This window comes from Podarcis muralis, chromosome 13 (genome assembly GCF_964188315.1).
Source record: "Podarcis muralis chromosome 13, rPodMur119.hap1.1, whole genome shotgun sequence".
Lineage (NCBI taxonomy): Eukaryota > Metazoa > Chordata > Lepidosauria > Squamata > Lacertidae > Podarcis > Podarcis muralis.
The window spans coordinates 8,836,035-8,861,552 of record NC_135667.1 but is presented as its reverse complement, the minus strand read 5'-3'; the positions used below and the strand labels follow the sequence as shown (position 1 = coordinate 8,861,552).

Below are 25,518 nucleotides of genomic sequence, written 5' to 3'. Positions count from 1 at the left end.
TTCTCTTCTCCCTGCTGGAATGTGAAGTAGCAGATTGATATTCCAAAAGTAGTAGTAATAATAATAATAATAATAAAAATTATTTATATCCCGCCCTCCCCTGCAAGGCTGGGCTCAGGGCAGCTAACATCACAATATATAATACATTAAAACATTAAGTCAAATGATCAATTAAAATACAGATTAAAATTAGATTAAAATAAAAATAATAAATAATAAATTTACCAAGAGGAAAGTTGGGGCCTAAGATGAACACACCAGTTTGATTGGGCACATCATGTTCTGTCCAATGCTGTAGTTTCATTCGACCAACAGAGTTCCACCAGTACAATTGAATTCCCCACCTTCAACATTCATTCCTTCAGTGCCCAATCACAGAGGGTTGGCTCCAACCCATAAAATGGGGATAAATCCTGAAATGGTCAGTACACACCACCATTAACACTAGTGAGAAAGTGAGTCGAAGTCCTAATACCAGGTAATTTAATGGAGTCCATGGGAGAACAGTTCCCAGAGTTCTCTTCTTCCCTGTAACCCTCCAATGAGCCCATCACATAAAGGTTTGATCATCTCACAAACCTCTGGAAACATACATGTGAATGCAAACATAAAGGAGCAATGGACCTGTAGTCATCTGAATTGGGCCCATCCAATTAGCCAAGCCAAATCCCACCAGCAAGCTGGAAGACTTCTGCTCAGGGCTGGGATCAGAGATCAGCAATACTAGGCAGCAAATCAGGATTTGCTGTGGCTCCTCTTGTTAGTGCCACCTGGCTATCATGGTGCTGAATGCCTGAGGAAGTATAATTGTGCTATTACAGGGCCCCCCAAACACTACAAGTGGCCCTACTTTCCCCTTCCTAGAAATGATTGCTTTCTCTGATGTTTTGATTCTCAGGAAGCATTTTGATCCCATCTTCATGCTGTCCTTTCTTAGGACAAACAATTTATGCAAAGCCAGGAGTACTCTCAAATCCTTCTTAAACTCTCAAAGTCTCCCACCCACCACAGATCTGTGGCAGCGCTTACAGAGTCACTTTGAGATCCAGACCACCAACCCCTCTGCTGCACCATCTTTCTTGCCAAAATTAATTGCACTGGGTGCCTCTTCACCATGTGTGTTAAACTTTAGACTTATTTTATTTTTCTAGCTATCAATTTGGTTTTTTGAAGACCTAGCCACTGTGATCCATGCGACGGTCACCTCCAGACTGGATTATTGTAACTCGCTCTACGTGGAGCTGCCCTTGAGACTGACCCAGAAACTCCAGCGGGTGCAGAATGCCGCGGCTAGACTCCTTATGGGGTCTTCACTGCGAGATCACATTCATCCAGTACTATACCAGCTGCACTGGCTCCCGGTGGAGTACAGGATCAGGTTTAAGGTGCTGGCTTTAACCTTTAAAGCCCTATACGGCCTAGGACCCTCGTACCTACGGGACCGCCTCTCCTGGTATGCCCCACAGAGAAACCTACGGTCTGCAAATAATAACATCCTCAAGGTCCCAGGCCTCAGAGAGGTTAGGCTGGCCTCAACTAGAGCCTTCTCGGCTGCGGCTCCAATCTGGTGGAATGCTCTGTCACAAGAGACTAGGGCCCTGCGGGACCTGACATCTTTCCGCAGGGCCTGCAAGACAGAGTTGTTCCACCAGGCCTTTGGTCAGGGCGCAGCCTGACTCCCTCCTCTGGCAACCTGCACAGAATTTTGCTTAATCGGTTGCCATCAATTTGATTTTAATTAATTTTATAATGAAATATTTTTAGAATGTGTGATTATTTGACTGTTTGATTATTTGATTGTTGTTAGCCACCCTGAGCCCGGATTCGGCTGGGGAGGGTGGGATATAAATAAAAATTATTATTATTATTATTATTATTATTATTATTATTATTATTATTATATGTGGGATGTTGCTTCTCCGTTTTAACTTGTTTCCCACTCTTAGTTGTTGTTCTCCCTATTGTTGGTTTCTTTGCCCGCTACAGGTGTCTACTCACAGATGGTTTTGACTCAGTCAGATTCAGTATTGAAGAAACCTGGAGAATCCCATAAACTGAACTGAATCATCACCAGGTTTGATATTAGTGGCTTTGCAATATACTGAGTCAAGCGGCAACCTGGCAAAGGCCTGAAATGGCTCCTGTATTATTATGATATTCATTCTGGGTACAGTAATTCCCCTGCAGTCCAGGGGCATTTCACAGTTTATAAGAGTGGCTCCAACTTCTGACTTCACATGAACAACCTCAAAGCAGAACACACATCAGTGTACTGCTGGAAAAGATATGCAGTGAGACAGATCCCGTTAGATCTCGGACAAAAACATTTCGCTGCATGATTTTTGGCAAAAATTCTAAAGAAGCGCCACCAGAGAACCAGAAAATCACAAGACAGAAACTGCTGAACCAAGAAAAAAATTATCCACACTCAACATTGGCCAATGACTGCTTTAGGGTTACCTAATGATTCTCACCCAGACTCCTTTAATACACAATATTTTAAATTCTGTTCCTAATGGGGAAAAAATATTAAATCAAAACACATCTCATTATTTCTTTCTTTTTGTCCTTACATTGTGTTTCCCTTATTACTTCAAAATGTCTGCTTTGATTACAGTAATTGCCCTCAGTAACTGAGAAGCTCATGTCCACACTGGTTGCAAACCAACCTGGTGTTTAAGAAAGTAAGGACTCCTATTGGTTCATCTAACAGAATATTGGGCTCATCCACACTTCCACTTGCCCCATCCCTATGAAACACAGGCCTGAGTGGTTTTCCACTTGAAGTCCATTTTCTAGGCAGAGGTTTGAGTGGTTTTCCTCTTGTCCCACTTCTTTCCCAGGGAAAGTCTGCTCTTTAGTACTAAATTGGAGCAAATATCAACCTGGAGAAAACCCAAATTGCTCTTTGCTTCGACTGCATGTTAAAGAGCAGCTTTACTCTGGGGGAGGGAAGAAGAAGCGGGACAAGAGGATGTGTGGATAAGTCCTCTGTCTACACTGACTGGCTGTGGAACTCAAGGGTTTCAGGTTCAGGTCTCTCTCAGCCCTAGCTGGAGATATTGGGGATTGAACCTGGGACCTTTTACAGGCAAAATAAACGTTGCTTCTCAGACTTGTTCCCTATCAACAGAAAACCGCCTTTTATTAGGGACATATGCAAATATTGAACCTGCTTCCTTCATAAAGCACTCACTGTCAAAATTGAGAACACTCAGGCAATCCTACAGACTCCTAAAGTGTCAAGATTAGTATTTGATCAGTGAGCTCTTTTCTTGAGCATAGCATGAAAATGTTCTCTTGGTATCAATGGGTTGTCCTTTTGGTGGTGTTAGAAGGTATGTGTTCCTCTCCACATCCCATAGGCTGAGAACTTTTAAAACATTGGCTTATGTTTCGAATTTCCAACAATTTTTCAAATCACAATAACATAAATGGATGGAAATGACATTTCTATTCCCTGCATCTTCTTTCCTTCTTCCTGCAGTTGCCCAGCTTCAAGTTGTTATAATCCAGTCCATGGCTATGGTGAAGCAACCTGGAGAATCTGTCCAACTGACATGCACCATGGACATTGCTGACCAGTGGTGGATGTCTTGGCTTAGGCAGGAACCTGGGAAGGCCCCTGAGTGGCTGATCAGCTATTGGAAACCATCTGTGACAAACTACTATTCTCCCAACATCCAAGGTCGCTTTACAGTCTCAAAGGATGGCAGTAATTTCTACATGCAAATGAAAAATCTGAAGCCAGAAGACACTGCCATGTATTACTGTATGAGGAGAGAGACCCACTGTGAGTAACCCTAAAGCAAAAAGGTCTTGGAATTGTAGGAGCCATCTTCTCATTTTGTCCACCAGGAGGCTTCAGTGGAACTAATAATGCTTATCAGTTGTATGGAACATTTCAGCCGTTCACTTCTCCTATTCATGCATCTCATATGTTGATTTGTATATTATATCATATCTCATATATTACCAGAGCCAGTATCTCTTCAGCATGGCTTTTCAGACCCACTATTTACATTTCATGGAATCATAGAATGGCAGAGTTGGAAGGGACACCAAGCGTCATTTAGTAAAACCCACATAATTCCTGTTATTTTCTTAAGGTGAAGCAAGTAATACTTAATTTCATTTCAGTCATAGATAGATAAATAGATAGATAGGCAGTGTTTTAAAAAAATTTACAAAACTAAATAAGAAATAAATGTGTTTCACTTCGTTTTCCTTATAAGCTGTTCCCTCTTGTTCAACTCAGGCCTTAACAGAATAATGTAGCATTTAGGGGAAAATATGCAACCCAGGAGCCCAGCAGTGGAAGATAATATAGAGAAGATCTCCACAGCTACCATGTCTTTTCCTCTTGTGCTCAGGTAGGTTGGAACAAAGGACAACCAAACACTGCAAAAGAGCAACATGCTGAAGGTGATAAACTTGGCTTCATTAAAACTGTCAGGTAGTTTACGGACTAGGAATGCCACAATGAAGCTGATGATTGCCAAGAGGCCCATATAGCCCAAGACAGTGTAGAAAATGGCAACTGACCCTTCATTACATTGCACAATGATCTTTTGAGATACCGAATACTTATCTAAATCAGGGAATGGGGGCGTGGTTAAGAGCCACGCAATGCAAAGACTTGCTTGAATAAGAGAACAAGAAAGTAAAATTGAATAGGCCTGTTTTTTCCCCACCCACTTCCTCACCCTAGATCCAGGTTTTGTGGCTATAAACGCTAGAGAAACCATGGCAGTTTTGGCCAAAACACAAGAAACAGCCACAGAGAAGATGATGCCAAAAGCTGGTTGTCGGAGGAGGCAGCTTGCTTTCCCAGGTTGTCCAATAAATAGCAATGAAGAGAGGAAGCAGAGCAGAAGGGAAATGAGGAGAATGTATGTGAGGTCCCGGTTGTTAGCTTTGACAATGGGGGTATCTTTGTGCTTAATAAAAATTTGTAACACGGAAGCTGTGATGAGGGAAAAAGAAACAGCAACTGAGGCTAAACAGATCCCTAAAGGTTCTTCATAGGAAAGAAATGTTATAGTTTTGGGGAGGCATTGAGTCTGGTCACTGCTTGGATACTGATCTTCTGGGCATTTGAAACAGTCAGTCATATCTGGAAAAAAAGAAATAAGGCCCATATCAGTCCCACTTTCTCTTTGCTTGCAGACAATCATTGCATGAAAATAGTCCATTACATGTATGCCACTTATGTGTATGGAAGGAATGTCAAGCATTTCTGCTGTGTTTAAACTCCTATAAATACTGCATTGAGCTATCCTAAAATATATAAGCAACTGAAACACATTAGTTCAATGACTGCTGTTTCCAAGTGGGTATGCCAAGAAGTGCTGCTTGATTTGTAATGTGAAAGTGCAATCCTATTTGTATTTACTCATAAGTTAAAGCTTACATAAGGAATTTCAATACAGACAAATATATGGTTCTATACTTAGGCAGAAATAAACAGATGCACAAATATAAGAGGGGGGACACATATGAAAAGGATCAAGGGGGTCTTAGTAGACCACAAGCGTAACATGAGTCAACAGTGTGATGCAGCAGTAAAAAACCCTAATGCTATTCTAGGCTGCATCAACAGAAGTATATTGCCCAGATCAAGAGAAGGAATGGTACCACTCTATTTTGCCTTAGTTAGACAACACCTGGAATGCTGTATCCAGTTCTAATTGCCATAATTTAAGAAGGATGTTGACAAGCTGGAATGTGTGCAGAGGAGGGTGACCAAGATGATCAAGGACCTGGGAACCAAGTGCCTTATGAGGAAGGGTTAAAAGAGTCTGGTATTTTTGGACTAGAGAAGAAAGGTCTGAGAAATGATAATATAGTCATCTTCAAATATTTCAAGGGCTATCACAAGGAAGATGGAACAAGTTTGTTTTCTACTGCTCCGGTAGGTTGGACCAGAAGCAACTGATTCAAATTACAGCAAAATAAATTCCAACTAAACTTCCTGACAGTAAACTGCTCAACAGTGGAACAAACTACTTCAGAAGCTGGTGGCCCTTCCCTCAATTTTTGAAGTTTTGGTTTAAGTACTATGATTTATTTATTTTTAAGTGAATTCCGTTTTTGCCTTCAAATGCAAACTGAATCAAATATCCCCTCCATCCCTACTTCCAAACTTAATCAGCTGATAAAAGAATTTGAATTACGCCGCTATGGTGAAAGTGTTGCAGATATATGTCACCTACCCATCTGGTTTGAAATCTTGCCTTCTGGGCAAAAAACACAATCGTAGCAGCAAAAAAACCGCACTTCCTTCTTTTTCTTCTGATAACCAGGCTGACAATGTTCGTTACACACAGAGATGGGAAGTACCTGTCCATAAATTAGAGATTAGGGATGGACAAGCTGGAAATAATATTGGTCAGTTTCTGATGCTCAGATTAGTAAATGGAATATTCAGAATATGGCCACTGAAATAGTGATGGCCAATTGCTAGACCATGATCTATGCTTCAAAACTGGGAGCAAGGCTATGGAGATATTTGGTATCTAAATGCTATATCTATTTTATTTTAGCAGATGGCAAATATTTGTAGTAGGTAGAAAATATTAGAGCAGTGTTCCCCAACTTGAGGAAGACTCTCTCACATTCTGATAAGGCATAGCTGTAAGCAGCTAAGAAAAGAATCACCAATACCCCATTGGTCCATTTGGAGAGCAGAGTTGACCCCCACTAAGGATATCCAATTATTCACACCTGATTAAAACCACTGTGCCACTCAATCTGGTCTTCGTTAATGATGAATTCTTTTCCTTCATGACCATCAGGACCCACTCTTCCAATTTTCACTCTCTGAAAGGACTTATTTGGAAATGTGACTATGTTGTTAATGTCAAATCCACCTCCCATTTCCCTTTTAGCATCAAAAGAGATTGTTTCTCCCACTGAGTTATTGAATGATATACCGTGAAGAAATGGGAAGAACTAATGGAGAGACAAACAGAAAAATAAAGGGGTCAAAGGGATGCCTGCAGTCCAACTAAGAGCAAGTATAGCATCAAGCTATATTTAACATATGTTATGATTAACTTATTAATGCCTACTATGGAAGCATGGTTATTGAAATTACTGGATTTGGCCGAGATGACAAAGTTGACGTGTTTAATTAGAGAAAATTCATTGTTCATATATATTAATGATTAGGAACCCATTTCAGACTTTTTGCACAAAAGGGGAAATGAATTTGTGATATCTGGTTTTTGAAGACTGGAAAAAAGGTTGGTTTATGGAAAAGAGAAGAGTTGGACATTATTCTGGGAAATGTGTTTTGCATAAGTCTATATATAGCTAATAGATGGATAATTGGAAGGCTTTCCTTTTCTTCCTTCCTTTCTTTTCTCTCTTTGAGATTTTAAGCTAAAATACTTGGTACTTGATGTCAACTTTTACATATATTCTTTTCTGTTTTTCAAGCTTTAATAAAAATACTTTCCATTTGAAAAAATAAGCTATGTTTATTACATGGTAAATAGAGAGTTTCTTTTGCATTGTAGATGACTTAAATTCATTTAATTCTTCAGATCTAAGAGGCAACGTAAACCCACAAAACAGTACTAATTATTTAGGTATGCAACTCAATCCCATCAGCTATTTGTGGATGAGAAAATGGCTTCTGGTCAGACCTAGAAATAATAGGTTTAAATTACTTTGGTGTGGAGACATTACCAGCCATGGCCTCAGATCCTGAAGTTCAACTCTTTTCCTAGTCACCATTACTGGGTTCTTCATTGTAGCTGTGTAAACATCATGCAAAGCATGAGCAACAGCATGAACTGCATTATAGATACTGTAGCTGTGGCCAGACATATGCATTTCAAACAGAGATGTAGGCAGACTCTCCCATTTCTCTTCCCCAGTACATGCTCCAGTGTCATTTGTAGACTCTTCAGGATTTGTAAATGAACAGTCAAATGCTTGCTCCCAGATGTCTTTAAGAAATTCATCTTCTTCTGCCCAGTGAGGCTTGACTGTCTGAACAAATTCCTTGAATCCTAGAATCTCTTTTGAGTGAACTGTAAAGGCAATTGCACCATGGAACACCTGAAGGTCCCCCGCATTCCTCTGATGGCCTGTTAATATGAAGTCAATCTGGCTTGTGGTGATCCACACCTTTTTAAATGCATCCCACCTCTTTTCAAATTCGCCTATAAAAATAATGGTTCTCAGCCATACAAGTGTCATAGAGTCTCCATAGATGATCCGTGCATTGACTTTGTCATCTCTTAAATTTATGAAGATTCTGTCGATTATGTCACCAAGTCTGCTATAATCATCAAAATGGGCTATTTGTTTAATTTTTTTGGTGAAAGCTAAACAGATTCCATGCTGGGAAAACAATGATTCCAGTTTCTGGGTGAAAAAATCTGCACTGCTATCATCTGGAGCAAAGAGCCCCACCCAGGTCCACTGAAAATGCTTAAGCAAGCTGACAAGCCCTGTGTACTGAAGAACTTCATTTGGGACCATGTGGTAAAAAGAATGGACTCTACTAGTATCACTCTCCTCGGGAGGGAAGGAGCCATAGGTGAGCTAAAAGAAAATGTACAGGTAGTTATTGCTGGAGTAAAGGTAGTAAAAATGCAGCTAAGAAGCTCAAATCATATATATGACTGACACCCTCCTTTGGAAATTAAACTAATGTCCAGACATTAACATTCAGGAATTTTACTTGCATAAACTTATATTTATAGATTAATTAAAATATAATATGTACAGTCACATGCTTCTCCAAGCATTGGTTCACAGTCCATTCTTCTAATTTCCAAACAATTGTTTTTTCCTCTCTTTCCAGAACTCATCACTTTCAGCCTCTGTATCTCAATTAAAACAAGCCTAAAGACTTTCCATAGATGACAAATGTGCTAGGTTGTTTTTTTTTACATATGAATTGTATGTAAGTGTACCATGGTGGTATACTGATAATTTAATGTACCTGTACACTATCAATATTCGTACTTGTGGGAAAATTTGGGTTATGGCTGAACAATCGCCACTCTGCAGAATCAACAGTCCTATATTGTTCAATAAATATTATTCACCACTATTTTTCTCAGGAAAGGGCCTAGCTTGCATCCAACCCAAATACTTCAAGAGCTGTTAGTCACAATGTGTTGATGAGATTCATGGACCACCATTTGGAAAATGCAAAGAACTGTATCATAATCCTTTAGTGGTAATGAAGTATACGTTAGCTTTTCTTTCTAAAATGTGCAGATATAGGATATGAAGATTGCCAGCATTCTCTCTCAGCATGTGCCTCTTTATTCAACCATTATTTGTTGAATTATTTCATTGGTTCAGTGACAGCTACCACCAAGTACATTTCTTGTGGAATTTTCTCAAGGCCTGGTAATGCAACTGGAGTATACCCCCCTTCCTGGGACACAAAATCACAATGACCATGACACGGGAAGAGAGCAGTTTGTGAGAATCCACAACACTCCATTCACAGCTCCTACCTGTGGAATCTTGAAGAGACCTAAAATGTCTTCCATAAGGGAAGAGGTATCAATGTCACGTCCACCAATGACAGCTATGAGGTTTTTCTGTGTGTCACAATGATAGTTGAGGACAAATCTGTGTGATTTGAAGAGCAGATCTAGAGTTGTCCGATAGGTCAGTCTTCCATCATAGTAGCTGTCATAGATATGGAATCCAAGTGTGACATTGGGCAAAATCTTGGAACTTTTGTTGATCTCCTTGACAGCAAATGCCAGGGAAAGGATGTCCTGGTAGAATTTTATCAGCACTCTGCCAACAGAATTGACATTGTTATTTTGAATCATGAAATTCATAAAGTTTTGAAACTAAAATTTTTGCAATTTCTGCATGTAAATTGTTTAGGTTTAAAGACTATCCTTTTACACATTAATGGTTTTTCTGAGCCAATAAATGCCTCCTCAGTCCAGTGCTAGTTCTATTCATTAATCCTGCAAAAGCTTAATACTGTAGAAAGTGGATCAAAGTGGATCAATCTGAAATACTATTGAGCATTCTGGACCCTTCACAAATTCCTTTTTGTAAGCATGCAAAATTGTAATGGCTTTAGTTCCTTCCCCCTTTTTTATTCTGGAGCTTTCCTGCACTTTTGCACATTTTTTGAAACCTTCTATTGTTGGGTTTTAACATCTTACTTTCATTTTGCTTATTTCCCCCAATACCTTTCCTGTTGACTCTAAGCCAGAACTATTTGATACATCAGTGCATGCATACCTAAATCTTTCACTCTGCTTTCCAATATAGAAAGGTCTCCCAGAAGAACAAAGTCTTTTTTTCTTTACATTTAGTAGAATGTGTAAGGCTTATATGAGAAAGTAGGTTTCCCAGTACAGAAACATCAAAGGAAAAATGTATGAAAAGTTAGAATGCCTGTGTTGTGGACAAGCCTCTGAAGGTTTCTGAAGGTGCTTTCTCTCGTCACACTGAACCACTCCTATCAACATTTTTTGTGTGATCATGTTTTACTCAGGAAAAGCAAAAGAAGGAGAAAAACCTTACACAAAAACATTAAGCAGGGTTCTGTTTTTGTTTTTCTAAAGAGAATGAAGCAAATTTCATGGAAAACATAAGGGATTTCTTCAGGAATTTGAAAAGGACAACTATTCTCCAATGTTAGGTCAAGTCTACAGACCCTTTCCTTGAGCATCATCACACGTCAATAAACTGTAATTGGGTGTGTGTGATGATGATGATAACAACAACAACAACAACAACAACAACAATAATAAAAATTTATTTATACCCCACTCTTCCAGGTTTAAAAACCGGGATCAGGGCTGCTAACAGCAAATATAAAACATTGATTAAAATGCAACTTAAAAACAGCATAAAACAGCATAAAATACAACATAAAATGCAGCATCAATATCAATAAAATTCTAAAATTCCGGGGTCATTTGGGAAAGGAAAAAAAAAACCAGTCAGTAGGCATCAAATGATCACCAGGGCTAACTGGCCAAGTTGGTACTACTAGGGCCAGCAAGGAGACCATGGAAGAATTTAAATGTGGGGTCCCAGAAAGGGTTTCTTCATAGAAGAGGAAAGGGAAAAGGGAATAGAGGATCAGGTTAATTCAAATTGAAGGCCAGGCAGAATAGCTCTGTCTTACAGTGCCTACAGAAGGAGATCAAGGAAAACAGCAAGATGGAGCAGGAACTAGGGGGTGAGATGGGGAGTTTTCCTTACTCTGGAAAGTTATATAACTCTTCCGAAGGATGTTCTCTGAAATCAGGTTTTGTAAAATGATACAGGATCTGAGAAGCAACCCCACCAATGAGGATTTCACCTTGCTGGTACCACTCATGTGGAACAGGGAGGGGATCATTCATGGGACACAGACCAGTATCTAATTCACATGTCTTTAGAAAGAGAAGATAGACCACCATTCTAGATGCAAGCTGTCTTTTGTTCATTCAAAGAAACAGCCTGACTGAAACAGGCTGAACTGGGCAGTCACCAACTACAGCAAGCAGCAAGCAAGATAGTGATGTAAGTCACTGAAAAGCAATGCTCCTAATTTAAGTCTGGCTAATAATATCAATAAAGGGGAAACTGATAGAGGTAAAACTGACAGAGTCCAGACTGCAGTTTGCTCCTATTCCCAGTTCTTACATACACTGGGGGTTATTTATACCTACTTCAAGCTTGCATTTTCATGGCTAGCCTGTGTCTTCTGGAAAACATCTGCAGCTGTGAAAGATTGACAAAATTATAGTAATTATAATGTTTGCAGAGGGAGATAATTACTTCTTGAGAGTTTGGGCTCCAGCTTAAGCAGGAAATTTTGAAACAAACATATAAGTTATTGTGTATGTGTATTGCAAGATATGTGATTGAGGGGGTGAGAGGCTGCCAGCTCTGCAGGCAAAGGGTGTTATAACTGGGGTCCTGAGCCCCACAGAATGAATGCAGTTGGTCAAGGGAGCTGTGGAATCAAAACATTTGAAAGCCTTTGTCCTATACAAATTATTTAGGAACCTTCACCACTTCTGACTAAGCTAGGTTTTACTCCCTGAGCAATATTTATGAAGCACATGAACCTTACCTTTAAAGTGTTTGCAAGTAAACTTACCAAATGTGTCGTCTTTTCCCTATTCTGGGTTAAGAGGGAAACTTTGGAAAGAAGCTTGTTGACATTTTGAAAGGGCATATTTTGAAGATCTAATGGTCCATATCCCCAAATCCCAAATATATTGAGCAATCAGTTCAATACAGTAGTATTCACACTTAACAGACACTAATATTTGGTTGGATAGTGTTTTCGAGGTTACCAGCATGAGTTTGACCAAACTGCGGGAGGTAATGGAGGACAGAGGTGCCTGGCGTGCTCTGGTCCATGGGGTCACGAAGAGTCGGATACGACTAAACGACTAAACAACAACAACAAATATTTAGGCATTTTCTTTATTATTTATTTGTTTAATAAAATGTGTGTACTGCTTGAAACCTCAAAGCGGTTTACAAAAAAGATAAAGCAATAGAATTATCACTAAAAAATGCAACTATAATTTAAAACATACAGAAAGTTAAAGCAATACTAGAATTCTGCAGCAAATTAAAATGCATACAAACTTTCTAAACATCTGGGTGGGCCTGTTCAAATAAGAATATCTTCAGCAAGCAAGCATCTAACTGAAATTATTACTAATAATAATTTTAATGTTCTTATTATTTATACCCCACCCATCTACCCCATGCCGCTCCTGGATTCTGCTGATTGAGCCAGACATGAACTAACGGCGCTCTTCACTGTAAATAGTTTGCACCAATAATAAAGCCTGTAAAAGACAGGTCGGAGTCCTGCCTGGTTACTCTCAAGCAACCACCCCACCCGTTGACACCTGCAATGCGAGACTCTCAACTAAGGTATACATAGCAGATCCAACCGCTGCTTAAAAACCTTAAAGGAACGAGAACCCACAACCTCCCAAGGGAGTCTCTTCCACTGTCAAACAGGAAGAATGTTCTTCCTGATGTTTAGTCAAAATCTCTTTTCTTGAAGCCATTGCCTTGGCTCCTACCCTCCAGAGCAGGAGAAAATAAGCTTGCTCCATCTTCCAAGTCACAGCCCTTAAAATATTTGAAGATGGCCATCATATCTCCTCTTAGTCTCCTCTTTTTCAGGAATGCTGTTTGACAACAGGGTGGTCAATGGACCAGCAGCATCCCCAATCTGTCTTTCTGGCCCAACACCAAGTGCAAAACCTATAAGCCCATCCCATTTTCTTCTAAAAAGCTATTGAACAGTAAGACAATACAAGGTCAGGACAATGTCTGGAATCATTTCTGTTCACAGATACTATAATGAATACAGTGGTACCTCGGGTTAAGTACTTAATCCGTTCCGGAGGTCTGTTCTTAACCTGAAACTGTTCTTAACCTGAAGCACCACTTTAGCTAATGGAGCCTCCTCCTGCTGCTGCTGCACTGCCGGAGTACGATTTCTGTTCTCATCCTGAAGCAAAGTTCTTAACCTGAAGCACTATTTCTGGGTTAGCAGAGCCTGTAACCTGAAGCGAATGTAACCTGAAGCGTATGTAACCAGAGGTACCACTGTAAATTAAAACATAAATATATTTTAATTCATTTTCCTTACTAGTTGGTCCCTGCTGTTCAATTCAGGCCTTAACATAATAATGTAGCATTTCGGGAAAATGATACAAGCCAGTAACCCAGCACTGGAGGCCAAAATAGAGAAGATCTCCACAGCCACCATGTATTTTCCTCTGGTGCTTAGGTATGTTGGAACAAAGGACAACCACACACTGCAAAACAACAACATACTGAATGTAATGAACTTGGCTTCATTAAAACTGTCGGGTAGCTTGCGGGCTAGGAATGCCACAAGGAAGCTGATGATGGCTAAGAAGCCCATGTATCCCAGAACACAGTAAAACATGGCGGCAGACCCTTCATTACATTTCACAATGATTTCTTCAGTTGCTGCATGCATGTCTAAATCAGGATATGGGGGAGAGGTTGCCAACCACACAGTACATGTGCTTGCTTGAATAAGAGAGCAGGAAAAGACAATCCCATTAGTTAGACGTTTCCCCACCCACTTCCTCATGCTGGACCCTGGTTTGATGGCCATGAAAGCTACTACCACTGTGACAGTTTTTGCCAACACACAAGAAACAGCCACAGAGAAGATGATGCCAAAAGTGGGTTGGCGAAGAAGGCAGGTGACTTTCTCAGGTTGTCCAAGGAATAACAATGAAGAGAGGAAGCAGAGCAGAAGGGAGACGAGGAGAGTGTAGGTGAGGTCACGGTTGTTAGCTTTGACAATGGGGGTATCTTTGTGCTTAATAAAAATTCCTAGTATGGAGGCTGTGACCAGGGAAAAAGAAACAGCAATTGAGACTAAGCTGAACCCTAAAGGTTCTTCATGGGAGAGAAAGCTCATTGTTTTGGAGATACATCCATTTTTGTCCTTGCTGGGGTATTGATCCCTTGGGCAACTGAAGCAGTCAGACATATCTGGAAAATAGAAATTAGATCCTTTTCAGTGTTGATTTCAATTGACTTTTGGATATTTATAGCTTTACCTCTTGTCCAGCACTTGTTGATACTCTAGCTTCTACATGCTGGTCCTAGCTATGTTTGTGGCATTTTTAATTTTTTAGTCCATTTGTTTAGGTTTATTATCACCATATCACTGTGGTATTTATGTTAAGGTAAAGGTAAAGGGACCCCAGACCATTAGGTCCAGTTGTGACCGACTCTGGGGTTGCGGCACTCATCTCGCTTTATTGGCTGAGGGAGCTGGCATACAGCTTCCAGGTCATGTGGCAAGCATGGCTAAGCTGCTTCTGGAGAACCAGAGCAGTGCACGGAAATGCCGTTTACCTTCCTGCCGGAGCGGTACCTATTTATCTACTTGCACTTTGACATGCTTTCGAACTGCTAGGTTGGCAGGAGCAGGGACCGAGCAACAGGAGCTCACCCCATTGCGGGGATTTGAACCGCCAACCTTCTGATTGGCAAGTCCTAGGCTCTGTGGTTTAACCCACAGCGCCACCCGCGTACTGGTATTTATGTTAGTTGTGTTTAAAGTATATACCTTTGTTTTTAATCTGTCTTAAAGCATGATACTACTCTAGATTCCCTACAGATTCTCTACAGGTAAGTAATATTCAATGTGAGAGTTTAATGTTGTATACAGTTGGGGGAGAAGAAAGAGGTAGGGAGAGAAAGGGTGGTTGTAAACTTACATCTTTTTTACATAGTATATGTGTGAGGTTTGAGGATCAGGTAAGCTTTGTGACCTGCTTAGGGATTTTCAGGTTGATGGGCTTATGTCTGGGTTTGCAGTTTAGGATTATAGGACTTGGAGCATGATGCAAGCCACCTTTGGGCCCAACTAACTTCAGTACCCCCAAGCGTTGGGGCAGTGGGGTGGTTGTAATGCTGTAAGGCTTCCTTACTCACCTTCATTGCATGACTGTAGCAATGGGGTAGGCAGAATCACTTGTCCTTGCTCTGGCAAGTGTAGTTATTGCCTGGTGTTATCTTAACCACGTGGGGACGCGGGTGGCGCTGTGGGTAAAAGCCTCAGCGCCTAGGGCTTCCCGATTGAAAGGTCGGCGGTTCGAATCCCCGCGGTGGGGTGCGCTCCCGTTGTTCGGTCCCAGCGTCTGCCAACCTGGCAGTTCGAAAGCACTCCCAGGTGCAAGTAGATAAATAGGGACCGCTTACCAGCGGGAAGGTAAACGGTGTTCCGTGTGCGGCTCTGGCTCGCCAGAGCAGCGATGTCACGCTGGCCACGTGACCCGGAAGTGTCTCCGGACAGCGCTGGCCCCCGGCCTCTTGAGTGAGATGGGCGCACAACCCTAGAGTCTGTCAAGACTGGCCCGTACGGGCAGGGGTACCTTTACCTTTACCTTTATCTTAACCACATTCTGCACTAATAGTTTTTTCCCTTAAGGTTTTTGGTTAAATTTAAGAATGTGGCCCATTGTTTCAAGTTGGCTACATTTATCAGCATCTTTATTCATCAATTAGCCACGAGCAGGGTGTAAACTTAGTTTATCAGAATGGTGCTTACTTCAAAGTAAATATGCACAGAACGGAGCAGAATTTGAAGTCAGCAAGGAAAGGTTCTCATCCCATTCCAAGAAGAACAGTTTAATAGGTCACAAACTCACCTTGACAATCACTTTTGAATTTAGTCAGCTGAGGATGATTGATGCTTTTATTATGTTTTTAGATACATTGTAAGCCGCCCAGAGTGGCTGGGGAAACCCACCCAGAAGGACGGGGTATAAATGATATAATAATAATAATAATAATAATAATAATAATAATAATAATAATAAATGCTGTACAATGAAAGAAATGGAATACTGCATTACCCACCTGTCTGGTTTGAAATCTCCCCTTCTGGGCATAAAGCACAGTCATAACAGCAGAACTTTTCTCCTTCCTTCTTTTTCTTCTGATTACCAGGGAGACAGTGTTCATTACAAATAGAAAGGGGAAGGCCCTATCCATGAACAGAATTTAGGATAGGAGTAATTAGTAACTAATGTTGCTGTTGCCAGAGAGCACTGACTTTTTCCTGTGGACAATTGGATTTTAAACAACTGCCCGTGAGTAGAACGGAAAATTGGACTATGAAATTTCTTAATTTGGCACCGAAGCGGGAAGGTCTAAACAGGAAGTCCGCCTTCCGCTTTTGTAAATAGATTGAAGCAAAGACACGGCAAGCTAGAGTCTGGAAAGCCGCTTGTAAAGGATTAAATTTTCATCATTTAAAATTACTGAACCCCCCTGGGAAGCAGGAGAAGAGGGGGGAACCTTTTTTAGACTGTCTAAACCTGCAGAAGAGAGAGTAAAGAAAGGTAAATTTCCACCGTCTTGAACCTGGGAGCGGGGTGTCAGGACAGACGTTTTGGGGAAGTTCATTGACCATGGACAAACGTTTTTGACAGATAGTCAAAAGAAGAGAAGCATATTGATTCCATTGTTCCCTTTCGCATTTAAAAGGAATAAAATATCCGAAAAAGGAAAACTTTGTTGCTAGATCTGCCTTAAAAAAAAAAAAAAATGGATACAAATAGAAATTGTTTCCCCTAGAGGGAGCTTGTGAAACTGTTATTAGAGTCGAACTGGGGAGCTTTGCAGCTGTAGAGATTAAAGATCGTAGGACCAGACTTCGACCTTGAACAAGAATGTGCTTAGAGGAGGCTTTGGTGCTTGCTCTTTGCAAGACAAGTGCTTTATTGGAACAGTTACATGAGAAGATGGATTTGATGACTGTTGCGATCGGAAAATTTGGACAGGCAGTGGGTACCTATATAGAACCCACTCAGGAATTAACCCAGGAATGTGCTTTGACAGATCAGATAAAGGAGGAGGTTGTTGCTGAACCTCAAAAGTAACAGATATGGAGAGAGCTGCGGCCCAGCAGGAACATGAGTTGTTGGATTTGACGAATGAACCTGGAAAAAGTCAGATTTGGAGAGATGGAGTTCTGTTTGGCTTGGAGATGGGGGCTGGATGGATCCCCCTATGCAGGGATGTTTTGACATTTCGAGTCTGGCTTTGGGTCGGGGGGAGTTCGGAGTTGTGGGGGCCCTCAACTTTGGAGGGACTTTGAAACATACCTTTAAATATCACATGGATTTCAGTGTTGACTATGGAAAAGGGGCTGACTTGTCGAGAAGGGACAAAGATATTGTCAAGTTGGAGTCTCCCCGAGTGAAAGGAAGGAAATTAAGAATAAGATCAGCAGAAGACAAAGTAAAGTACAGGTATAAACATGAAGAAGACCTGCGGAAGGGACATGGAAAAGACTTAAGAGCCTCGGATATAAGGTTACCAGGTTGATGGACCAGATGGATGGGATAGAAAGGACTGACAAAACCCAAGACCAGGAAGAAGAGACGATGGATGAAGATTGGAAGAAAGTTATAAAAATTTATTTGGAAAAGTATCGTAAAATTAATGAGTATTAGAAAAATGTTGGAATGAAATTATTTGGCTTTAGCAGAAACGTTAAAAAGAATTATGTAAGAATATGTTATGGTTAAAAGAATTTGGTGTTAATAAGATTTAAGTTTTAAGTTTTAGGGTTTTTTTATGGTAAGATAAGGTTAAAATAGATTAAGGTAATTAAATGACAGAATATTGTGAAAGATGGAAAGGATTTGCTGAGATAATTAACAACTAGAATACAAAAAAGGGAGGTGTGAGGAGGTCAATGAAATAAGTTAATGAAAGTTAAGGATTTGGGAATATTGGATTTGTTCTTAATTTTTTTGTTTATTTTTGCTTTTTGATTTTGATGTATTGTGTGTTTTGTTTTTTGCTTTGGCTTTTATTGATTTGTATTGTTTAATTGTTATTTTTATCTACCTTTTTCTTCCTTTTTCTATTTCACTTGTTTTTTCCTTCTTTTTTCTTTGTAATTTTAAAATTCTCAATAAATATCATTTTTTTTTAAAAAAAGTAACTAATGTAAACCACTTTGAGACTTTGTTATAATATATGTTGGGAAACAAACAAACAAACAACATTTTGGCAACATCCACTGAAATAATTAACTAACATTGTTTTGAAACAGGGTGCAGGGTTTTAGGTGAGCAATTCTATATACAATAAGCTGACAGAGAGCAACCTAGTGCAGAGTACACAGGAGCCTTGCTCCATTCATGAGCAGGGCTATGTCTTGTTGAGCTAGGTTAAACCTAGAAAAGGGAAATAAGCCTTTACAATAGCATTTTGAGTTACCAAGCCCTTTGTTCCATCTTAGCTTACACCATCATGCTAGGTCACATGACTGAGTTGACCACGATTCAGATTCATCCTAACTCCCACCCTTTCTGGTCCCAACCATGGAAAGCCTCATTTTCAGAGTTTACTCAAGGATAAGGTCCACTGTGTTTGGATCAGACATCTGAGTCACAGGTGAGCAGGGATGGGAGAGAGATGCTGGTGTTTTGCCAGTTGAGTTGAGGATGGGGAGTTACACCATGTGGTGAAGCTGCACCAGAAAACTCCTGGCTCAGCTGGATATCCACTGAATCCTAACCCTACGCATCCCAGCAGATCTTGCATTATGATTGCTCCCTTAGAAATTGTGGTTTAAACGCAATAACTTTAATAAGGAAGTTACTAGGTAGATCAGGCTACATTTCAAAGCTGTCTCCAGCAATGTGGTACATTTAAGATATTGTGTTCCAAATCCCATCAGCTCCAAACAGCATAAACAAAAGTCATGACCAAAACCAGAGCCAAAAAGGAGCACCAAGTTCGGGAACACTACCATAATCTGATAAACCATCATTGTAGGCAGCAAAGAAAATATCCTCCACCACCCCAACACTCAGAATAGCCTAGAATCCATACCTGATTGAAACCACTATGCCAAGTCATTATGTCCTCGTCAATGATGAACTCTTGTCCTTCGCCACCATTAGGGCCCACATGTCCAACTTTCACTCTCTGGAAGGACTTGTTTGGAAATGTGACCATGTTAGTAATGTCAAATCCACCTCCCATTTCCCTTTTAGCATTAAAGGAGATTGTTTCTCCCACTGAGTTGTTGAATGAAATGTCACAAAGGATTGGGTGGAGCTAATTGAAAAAACAAAGAAACAAAATAATATCCAGAAAATCATATCTCTTAAGTTCTATGTCTAGCTGTGCATTCCTTTCACAGGCAGTCCTGTACACTACCTGCAATCCTATACATTTCCCATTTAATACAATGAAAGTTATTTCTGAGTAGACATATATAAGGTTGCACACCACTAGAATATATTTCAGCATTTCAGGGGCTGCACTACTTTCTATTAATGCTATAGCAACTGCAACTGCCAACTGTTGCCAAGGTAAAGCTTTCCCTATCTCCCCCCCGCCCCATGCTCATTGACCGAAATTGCTACAGACAGTAGAAGCATAGCCAGAAATCCTTTGGCATTTCCTGGCAGCTTTTGCTCCCCACACAAACAGGGAACCAAAAACTTACTGTTTTAATTATTATGAATGAAATCTAATTGTTTACGGAACTGTCCCCCAAATTCCAGGGACCCTCATTAAGTCCTGGTTGCTGTGCCAGTGCTGGCTTGGGCTCCTCCTTGCCACTGACCATTTGATCAACTATTTATGGATGATGTATTTATTGATGTAGACCTAATATGCTTTTAAGAGTCTCTCTCTCTCTCTCTCTCTCTCTCTCTCTCTCTCTCTCTCTGTGTGTGTGTGTGTGTGTTGAGAGAGAGAAACGGTAGAAGAATGGCAGGTGAAGATGATGGAGTTTATGGAGCTGGCTGATCTCACCGGGAGAATCCGTGACCAGGAAGAAAAGGAACACCAAGAAGATTGGAAGAAATTCAAAGACTATTTGAATAAATATTATAACATTAAAGATATGTAATCCCTTGAAAGAATCAATTAGGGCTAGGATTAAATTGGGATTAAATATATAAAGAAGAAAATGTACAAAAAGAAAAGTAAGGAAATATGATTATGACTGTGATATGGTTTATGAAATAATGATATTGGAAACTGCTATATATAATTACTAAGAAATTCAGATGGAAGATATTTGAGGAAGCCAAATAATATGTTTATGAAGATGGATTTTAATTAATTAATTGTTAGTCAAGTGATGATCTGTTGTATTGTATGTTTCATATTCTTTTTTCTTTTTTTCTTTTTTATTCTTTCTCCTTTATTATTGTCAACTTTTTCTTTTTCCGTTATGTTTATGTATGAAAAATAAATATTATTATAAAAGAGGTGTGATGAAATTACCTGCCATGGCTGCAGATCTTGAAGTTCAAATTTCTCCCAACCAGCCATTGCTCTGTGCTTGGTTCTAGCTGAGTAAACAACATGCAATGCATGAGTTACGGCATACACTGCATTATAGATACTGTAGCTGTGGCCACTCAGGAGCATCTCAAACTGAGGACCAGGAAGACTTTCCAGCTTCTCCTTCCCAGTACATCTTTCAATGTCATTTGCCGGTCCATCGGGATTTGTAAATGAACAATCAAATGCTTGCTCCCAAAAATCATTGACAAATCCATCTCCTTCAGTCCAGTAAGGTCTAACTTTCTGAAGATATTCCGTGAATGCTGGAACATACTGTGAGTGAATTGTAAAGGCAATTGAACCTTGGAACAACTGAAGATCCCAACCCTTTTGAGTGCCTGATAATAATAAATCAATTTGAGTTGTCATGATCCACACCTTTCTAAATGATGCAGTTTCCTTACTTTCAGGATCTCGTACAAACATAATATTTCTCAGCCATACCATTGTCATAGACTCTCCATAGATGATGAATGTATTGGCTTTGTTATCTGTGAAATCTACATAATTGTGTGAGATTATGTCGATAATGTGGTCAATGTCATCCAAACGTGCTTCCGGTGGGATTCTTTGCGTGAAAGCTGAACAGATACCATGCTGGGAAAGTAATGGCTCCAATGTCTTCAGAAAATATCCTCCACTCTCATCATCTACAACAAAGAGCCCCACCCAGTTCCACCTGAAATGCCTCAGTAAACTGATAATCCCCTTGTACTGATAGGCTTCATTTGGGACCATGTTGTAGTAGGAATGGATGTGACCTGTATCGCTTTCCTCTGTGGGAAAGGAGCCATAGGTGAGCTACAAGAAAATGCACAGACATTGCTGAAGACTCTCTTGCAATGATAAATGCATTGGCTTTTATTTTCAGTGGATGGAACATGGGGCTATAGCACTAATGTCAAGTTCTCCATCTTCTAGGGTATGAACAGATTCATTCTGTGAAATTGGAATAGCTTGTACCTTTACAACCTTAAGTTTTCTTTTTCATTATTTGAAGAATGTTATTTTGGTGAATGGTTTCAAAATAGATTTCATTATTTTAAAAGTTGTAAGAATAATGATTTATAAGAAGTGTGGGGGTGTACCCCCTCCAGACTTTGAATGGGTAGAATTTGTATAAATCAACCTAATAAATATATGTAAAATTTTGTATTTTTGTAATATTTTGCAATCATATGTTTAATGATAATATTCAAACTTAGGTTGCCTTTAATCTGCTGTAATGCTATTTGTACTTACAAGTTCTTGTTCATTCTAGTAGTATCTTACTTGCTTCTTTTTGATGCCTTTGATGTATTAACTGGTTAAAGTACAGTTGTTTTTAAAACTGTTTTAAAACAGTTGTTTTACTATCCATTATATAAAATGACATTTTTTGTGGAGCTTTATTTTACAAAGTTGCTTCCTGCAGGTCTTTTAAAAAAATCATTGACAACTCTGTGGCTTCATTTTATCCCTCCTGTTTACTTGTATGTGGCATTTAACAGTGTCCCAAACTACAAAAATTATTATTTGAGAGCCCAGTGAAGTTAAAGATATATTGCACTATTATTATTATTATTATTATTATTATTATTATTATTATTATTATTTTATTATTTATTGAATTTATATATACTAGCAGGCTATCAGCTAAGCTCTCCCTCGTATGAGGATCCAAGACATAAATTTATTATCACTATCTTCAATGTCTTGTCAAACAGACCTCTCCTGGATTAAATACATAAATTGCTTACAAACAATGATATACTTACTATTAACTAGGCTGCTAAATTTACTCTTGTGGATGAGTGGGATATGCTTTTGCTCCACTGTATTTATAAAACCAATTTATTAATATATGTGGAAGGTCAGTTTGCCCTTTGTTCTGGAGGGGAAGTCTTTATTGAAATGTGCTAGTTTACGTCTCTAAATAATGAAGGCTACATCTTGATAGTATCCCTTGGGTACCATGCTGAAAAAAGAAAGAACCAGAATGTTATCCTCCTTCTGTGCAGGAAATGAAAGTTTTTAAAAGTGCATATATTGGGCAGGCAGATTGGGAGCTTTGTCTGTGAAAATGTCTATGTTTTATTCAAAACATATGTTTTGGGGCAATGTCTTGGGTCAATAAGAGTCAATGATTCATCAAACAGGATTTTATCAATACAATGGTACCTCAGGTTACATACGCTTCAGGTTATATACGCTTCAGGTTACAGACTCTGCTAACCCAGAAATAGTGCTTCAGGTTAAGAACTTTGCTTCAGGATGAGAACAGAAATTGTGCTCCGGCGGCACGGCAGCAGCAGGAGGCCCCATTAGCTAAAGTGGTGCTTCAGGTTAAGAACAGATTCAGGTTAAGTACGGACCTCCAGAACGAATTAAGTACTTAACCCGAGGTACCACTGTATCTGGTAAGTCTATTAGGAGATTTCTCACTCACACACATATTCTCCCCTCTATCTGAAGGACAAAATCACTGTAAGAACGACACAAGACAATAGTTTGTTTTCCCTGAAAATACCAACACCCCATTCATACATCTTACCTGTGGTATCTTGAAGAGACCTAAAATGTCCGCCATAAGGGAAGAGGTATCAGAACCAAGTCCACCAATGACAGCTATGACTTTTTTCCGTGTATCACAGTTGTAGTTGGGGACAAATATATGTGATTTGAAGAGCATATCTAGAGTAGCAAGATAGGTCACTCGTGCATCATAGTAGCTGTCATGAATATGGAATCCAAGTGTAGCATTGGGTAAAATCTTGGGGTTCTCATTGATCTCATTTATGGCAAATGCCAAGGCAAGGACATGCTGGTAGAATTTTGTCACCATGCTGCCGACAGAATACATAGAATCATAGAACTGTTGAGTTGGAAGGGACCTGGAGGATCTTCTAGTCTAGCTCCCTCCAATACAGGTCTTTGGCTTCTGAACAACAAGCATTTTCAGTGGATGGAACATAAGGCTATCAGGCAGATACATTTCTAGCCCTACCTGGAAACGAAAATGCCAAGTCTTACAGCCCTTCTTAATTCAGTATTAGTACAGCATCCTTAGCAATTAAGAGCAATCCATGCTTTCCCTGAGCATTATAATTGAATCACAGAATTGTAGAGTTGGAAGGTACATGGAAGATAATCTCGTCCAACCCCTTCAACGCAGGAATATGCAGCTTGCCCAGACTGGGATTGAACCCACAACCTTGGCATTATCAGCACCACTTTCTAACCAACTGAGCTAACCACTCACTTCAACATGTGCTTATGGCAACATATATGCAATGGCTAATACAATGGTTGATAACACATGAGTATGGCACAAGCAACTTGTTTGCCTGGCAACAAAAATTGGAGATCTCATGATTACATTGACATCTCTCGCTTATTAATATGTGAATAGTAAATGCTCAGCAAAGTGGATCAGCTTTACCAGATCCTTTTTAGCACTGATGTTTGAGACAAATACCATCAGAAATACCCCTGTGCCCTGGATATTGTCCTATCACAACACATATATTTATCTTATTTTTTAAAAAGCAAGAACAATTCTGTTAAACTATGAGATTATTCAGAGCCCTTTTACATACCCTTTCATTTGCTCAAAGATTTGTATTACAAATTTTCCCCAATTGTGATATTTTTTGTAAAGCCTGAAATATATCTCCAAAACACAAAGATGCAGAAAGAAGAGAATTTCTTACTTTGGAAATTGAAACAACTCATTAGAAGGATGCTCATGAAAATGTCGTTCATTAAAATAGTAGATTATCTGAGAAGCCATCCCACCAATGAGGAGGCTACCTTGCTGATTCCACTCATGTAAAACAGAAGGCTTATTCAGGGGGCATTTTATAGCGTCTACTTTACATTCCAACAGAAGCAGAAAATATATCATCAGTAGCTGCAGCATCCTGAGATCTGTCAATCTCAGTAACTACCTGATAGAAACAGGCTAAATTGGTTGTCAGTGAACCTGCTACACGCCTCTAAAGACATTTAAGCATTTCTTTTGCATCAAGAGAGATAGAAATTAATGTCTTGAATAGCTGAGAGCAGCAGAGTTCCTAAATTAAACCTGGTGAGTATGAATAAAATGGAAAATATCAAAGGTAAAACTAACAGAGCACTGCCTGCCTCTTGCCCCTTGTCTGACGTCTTACTTGCACTACTGGTTATTTCTAACAATGTTCAGTGTTGTTTCTTCCTTGTATTCTAGTGTCTTCTGGAAAACCTTTAGGAAATTAACCGGTTAAATGAATATACTGATTATGATAATTGCAGGAGGAGATAATTACTTCTGCAAAGTTTGGGCTCCAAGCAGAGAGGCACTTTCAAAAACAAACATATTATTCACACAGCAACCACATGCCCCTTTTGCTCCTTAATAGGATATGATGTGATAGGTTGGCTCTGTGAGCAGATTATACCTTCCAAAAGTTTGACTTTACCCTCAAGGGTGCACTTCTCCATTGTCTCCCAAGATGGATACCATCCATTAAACCAGTTACAAACAAACAAAAACAACCTGCTCATATATTGTTTTGTCTGGAGTGGTGGTGTCAATCTCACATTTCAGTCTATTACCATTTGACTGAGAAGTTTTAAAAGAATTCTAAGGGAATATATGGCAGCATTAAAATGCACACTGAGAATTTTTTTGCTGTCTATGACAGT

General features: G+C 39.6%; 2 protein-coding genes across 2 annotated transcripts; both read right to left on the bottom strand.

Annotated features, from left to right (window-relative positions):
• Positions 1-4,214: 4,214 nt before the first annotated feature.
• On the bottom strand, positions 4,215-11,414 carry LOC114583560 (vomeronasal type-2 receptor 26-like). The gene is made up of 6 exons (XM_077917845.1): positions 11,215-11,414; positions 9,489-9,780; positions 7,696-8,559; positions 6,727-6,954; positions 6,216-6,342; positions 4,215-5,116 (listed from the first exon to the last, which is right to left on the bottom strand). The coding sequence occupies exons 1-6, from the start codon at positions 11,412-11,414 to the stop codon at positions 4,215-4,217; spliced, it is 2,613 nt and encodes an 870-aa protein (XP_077773971.1).
• A 2,192-nt stretch (positions 11,415-13,606) lies between these two features.
• On the bottom strand, positions 13,607-23,677 carry LOC114581512 (vomeronasal type-2 receptor 26-like). Its single transcript, XM_028701701.2, has 5 exons — positions 23,387-23,677; positions 20,791-21,654; positions 19,381-19,608; positions 16,387-16,513; positions 13,607-14,508 (listed from the first exon to the last, which is right to left on the bottom strand). The coding sequence occupies exons 1-5, from the start codon at positions 23,675-23,677 to the stop codon at positions 13,607-13,609; spliced, it is 2,412 nt and encodes an 803-aa protein (XP_028557534.2).
• Positions 23,678-25,518: the final 1,841 nt, after the last annotated feature.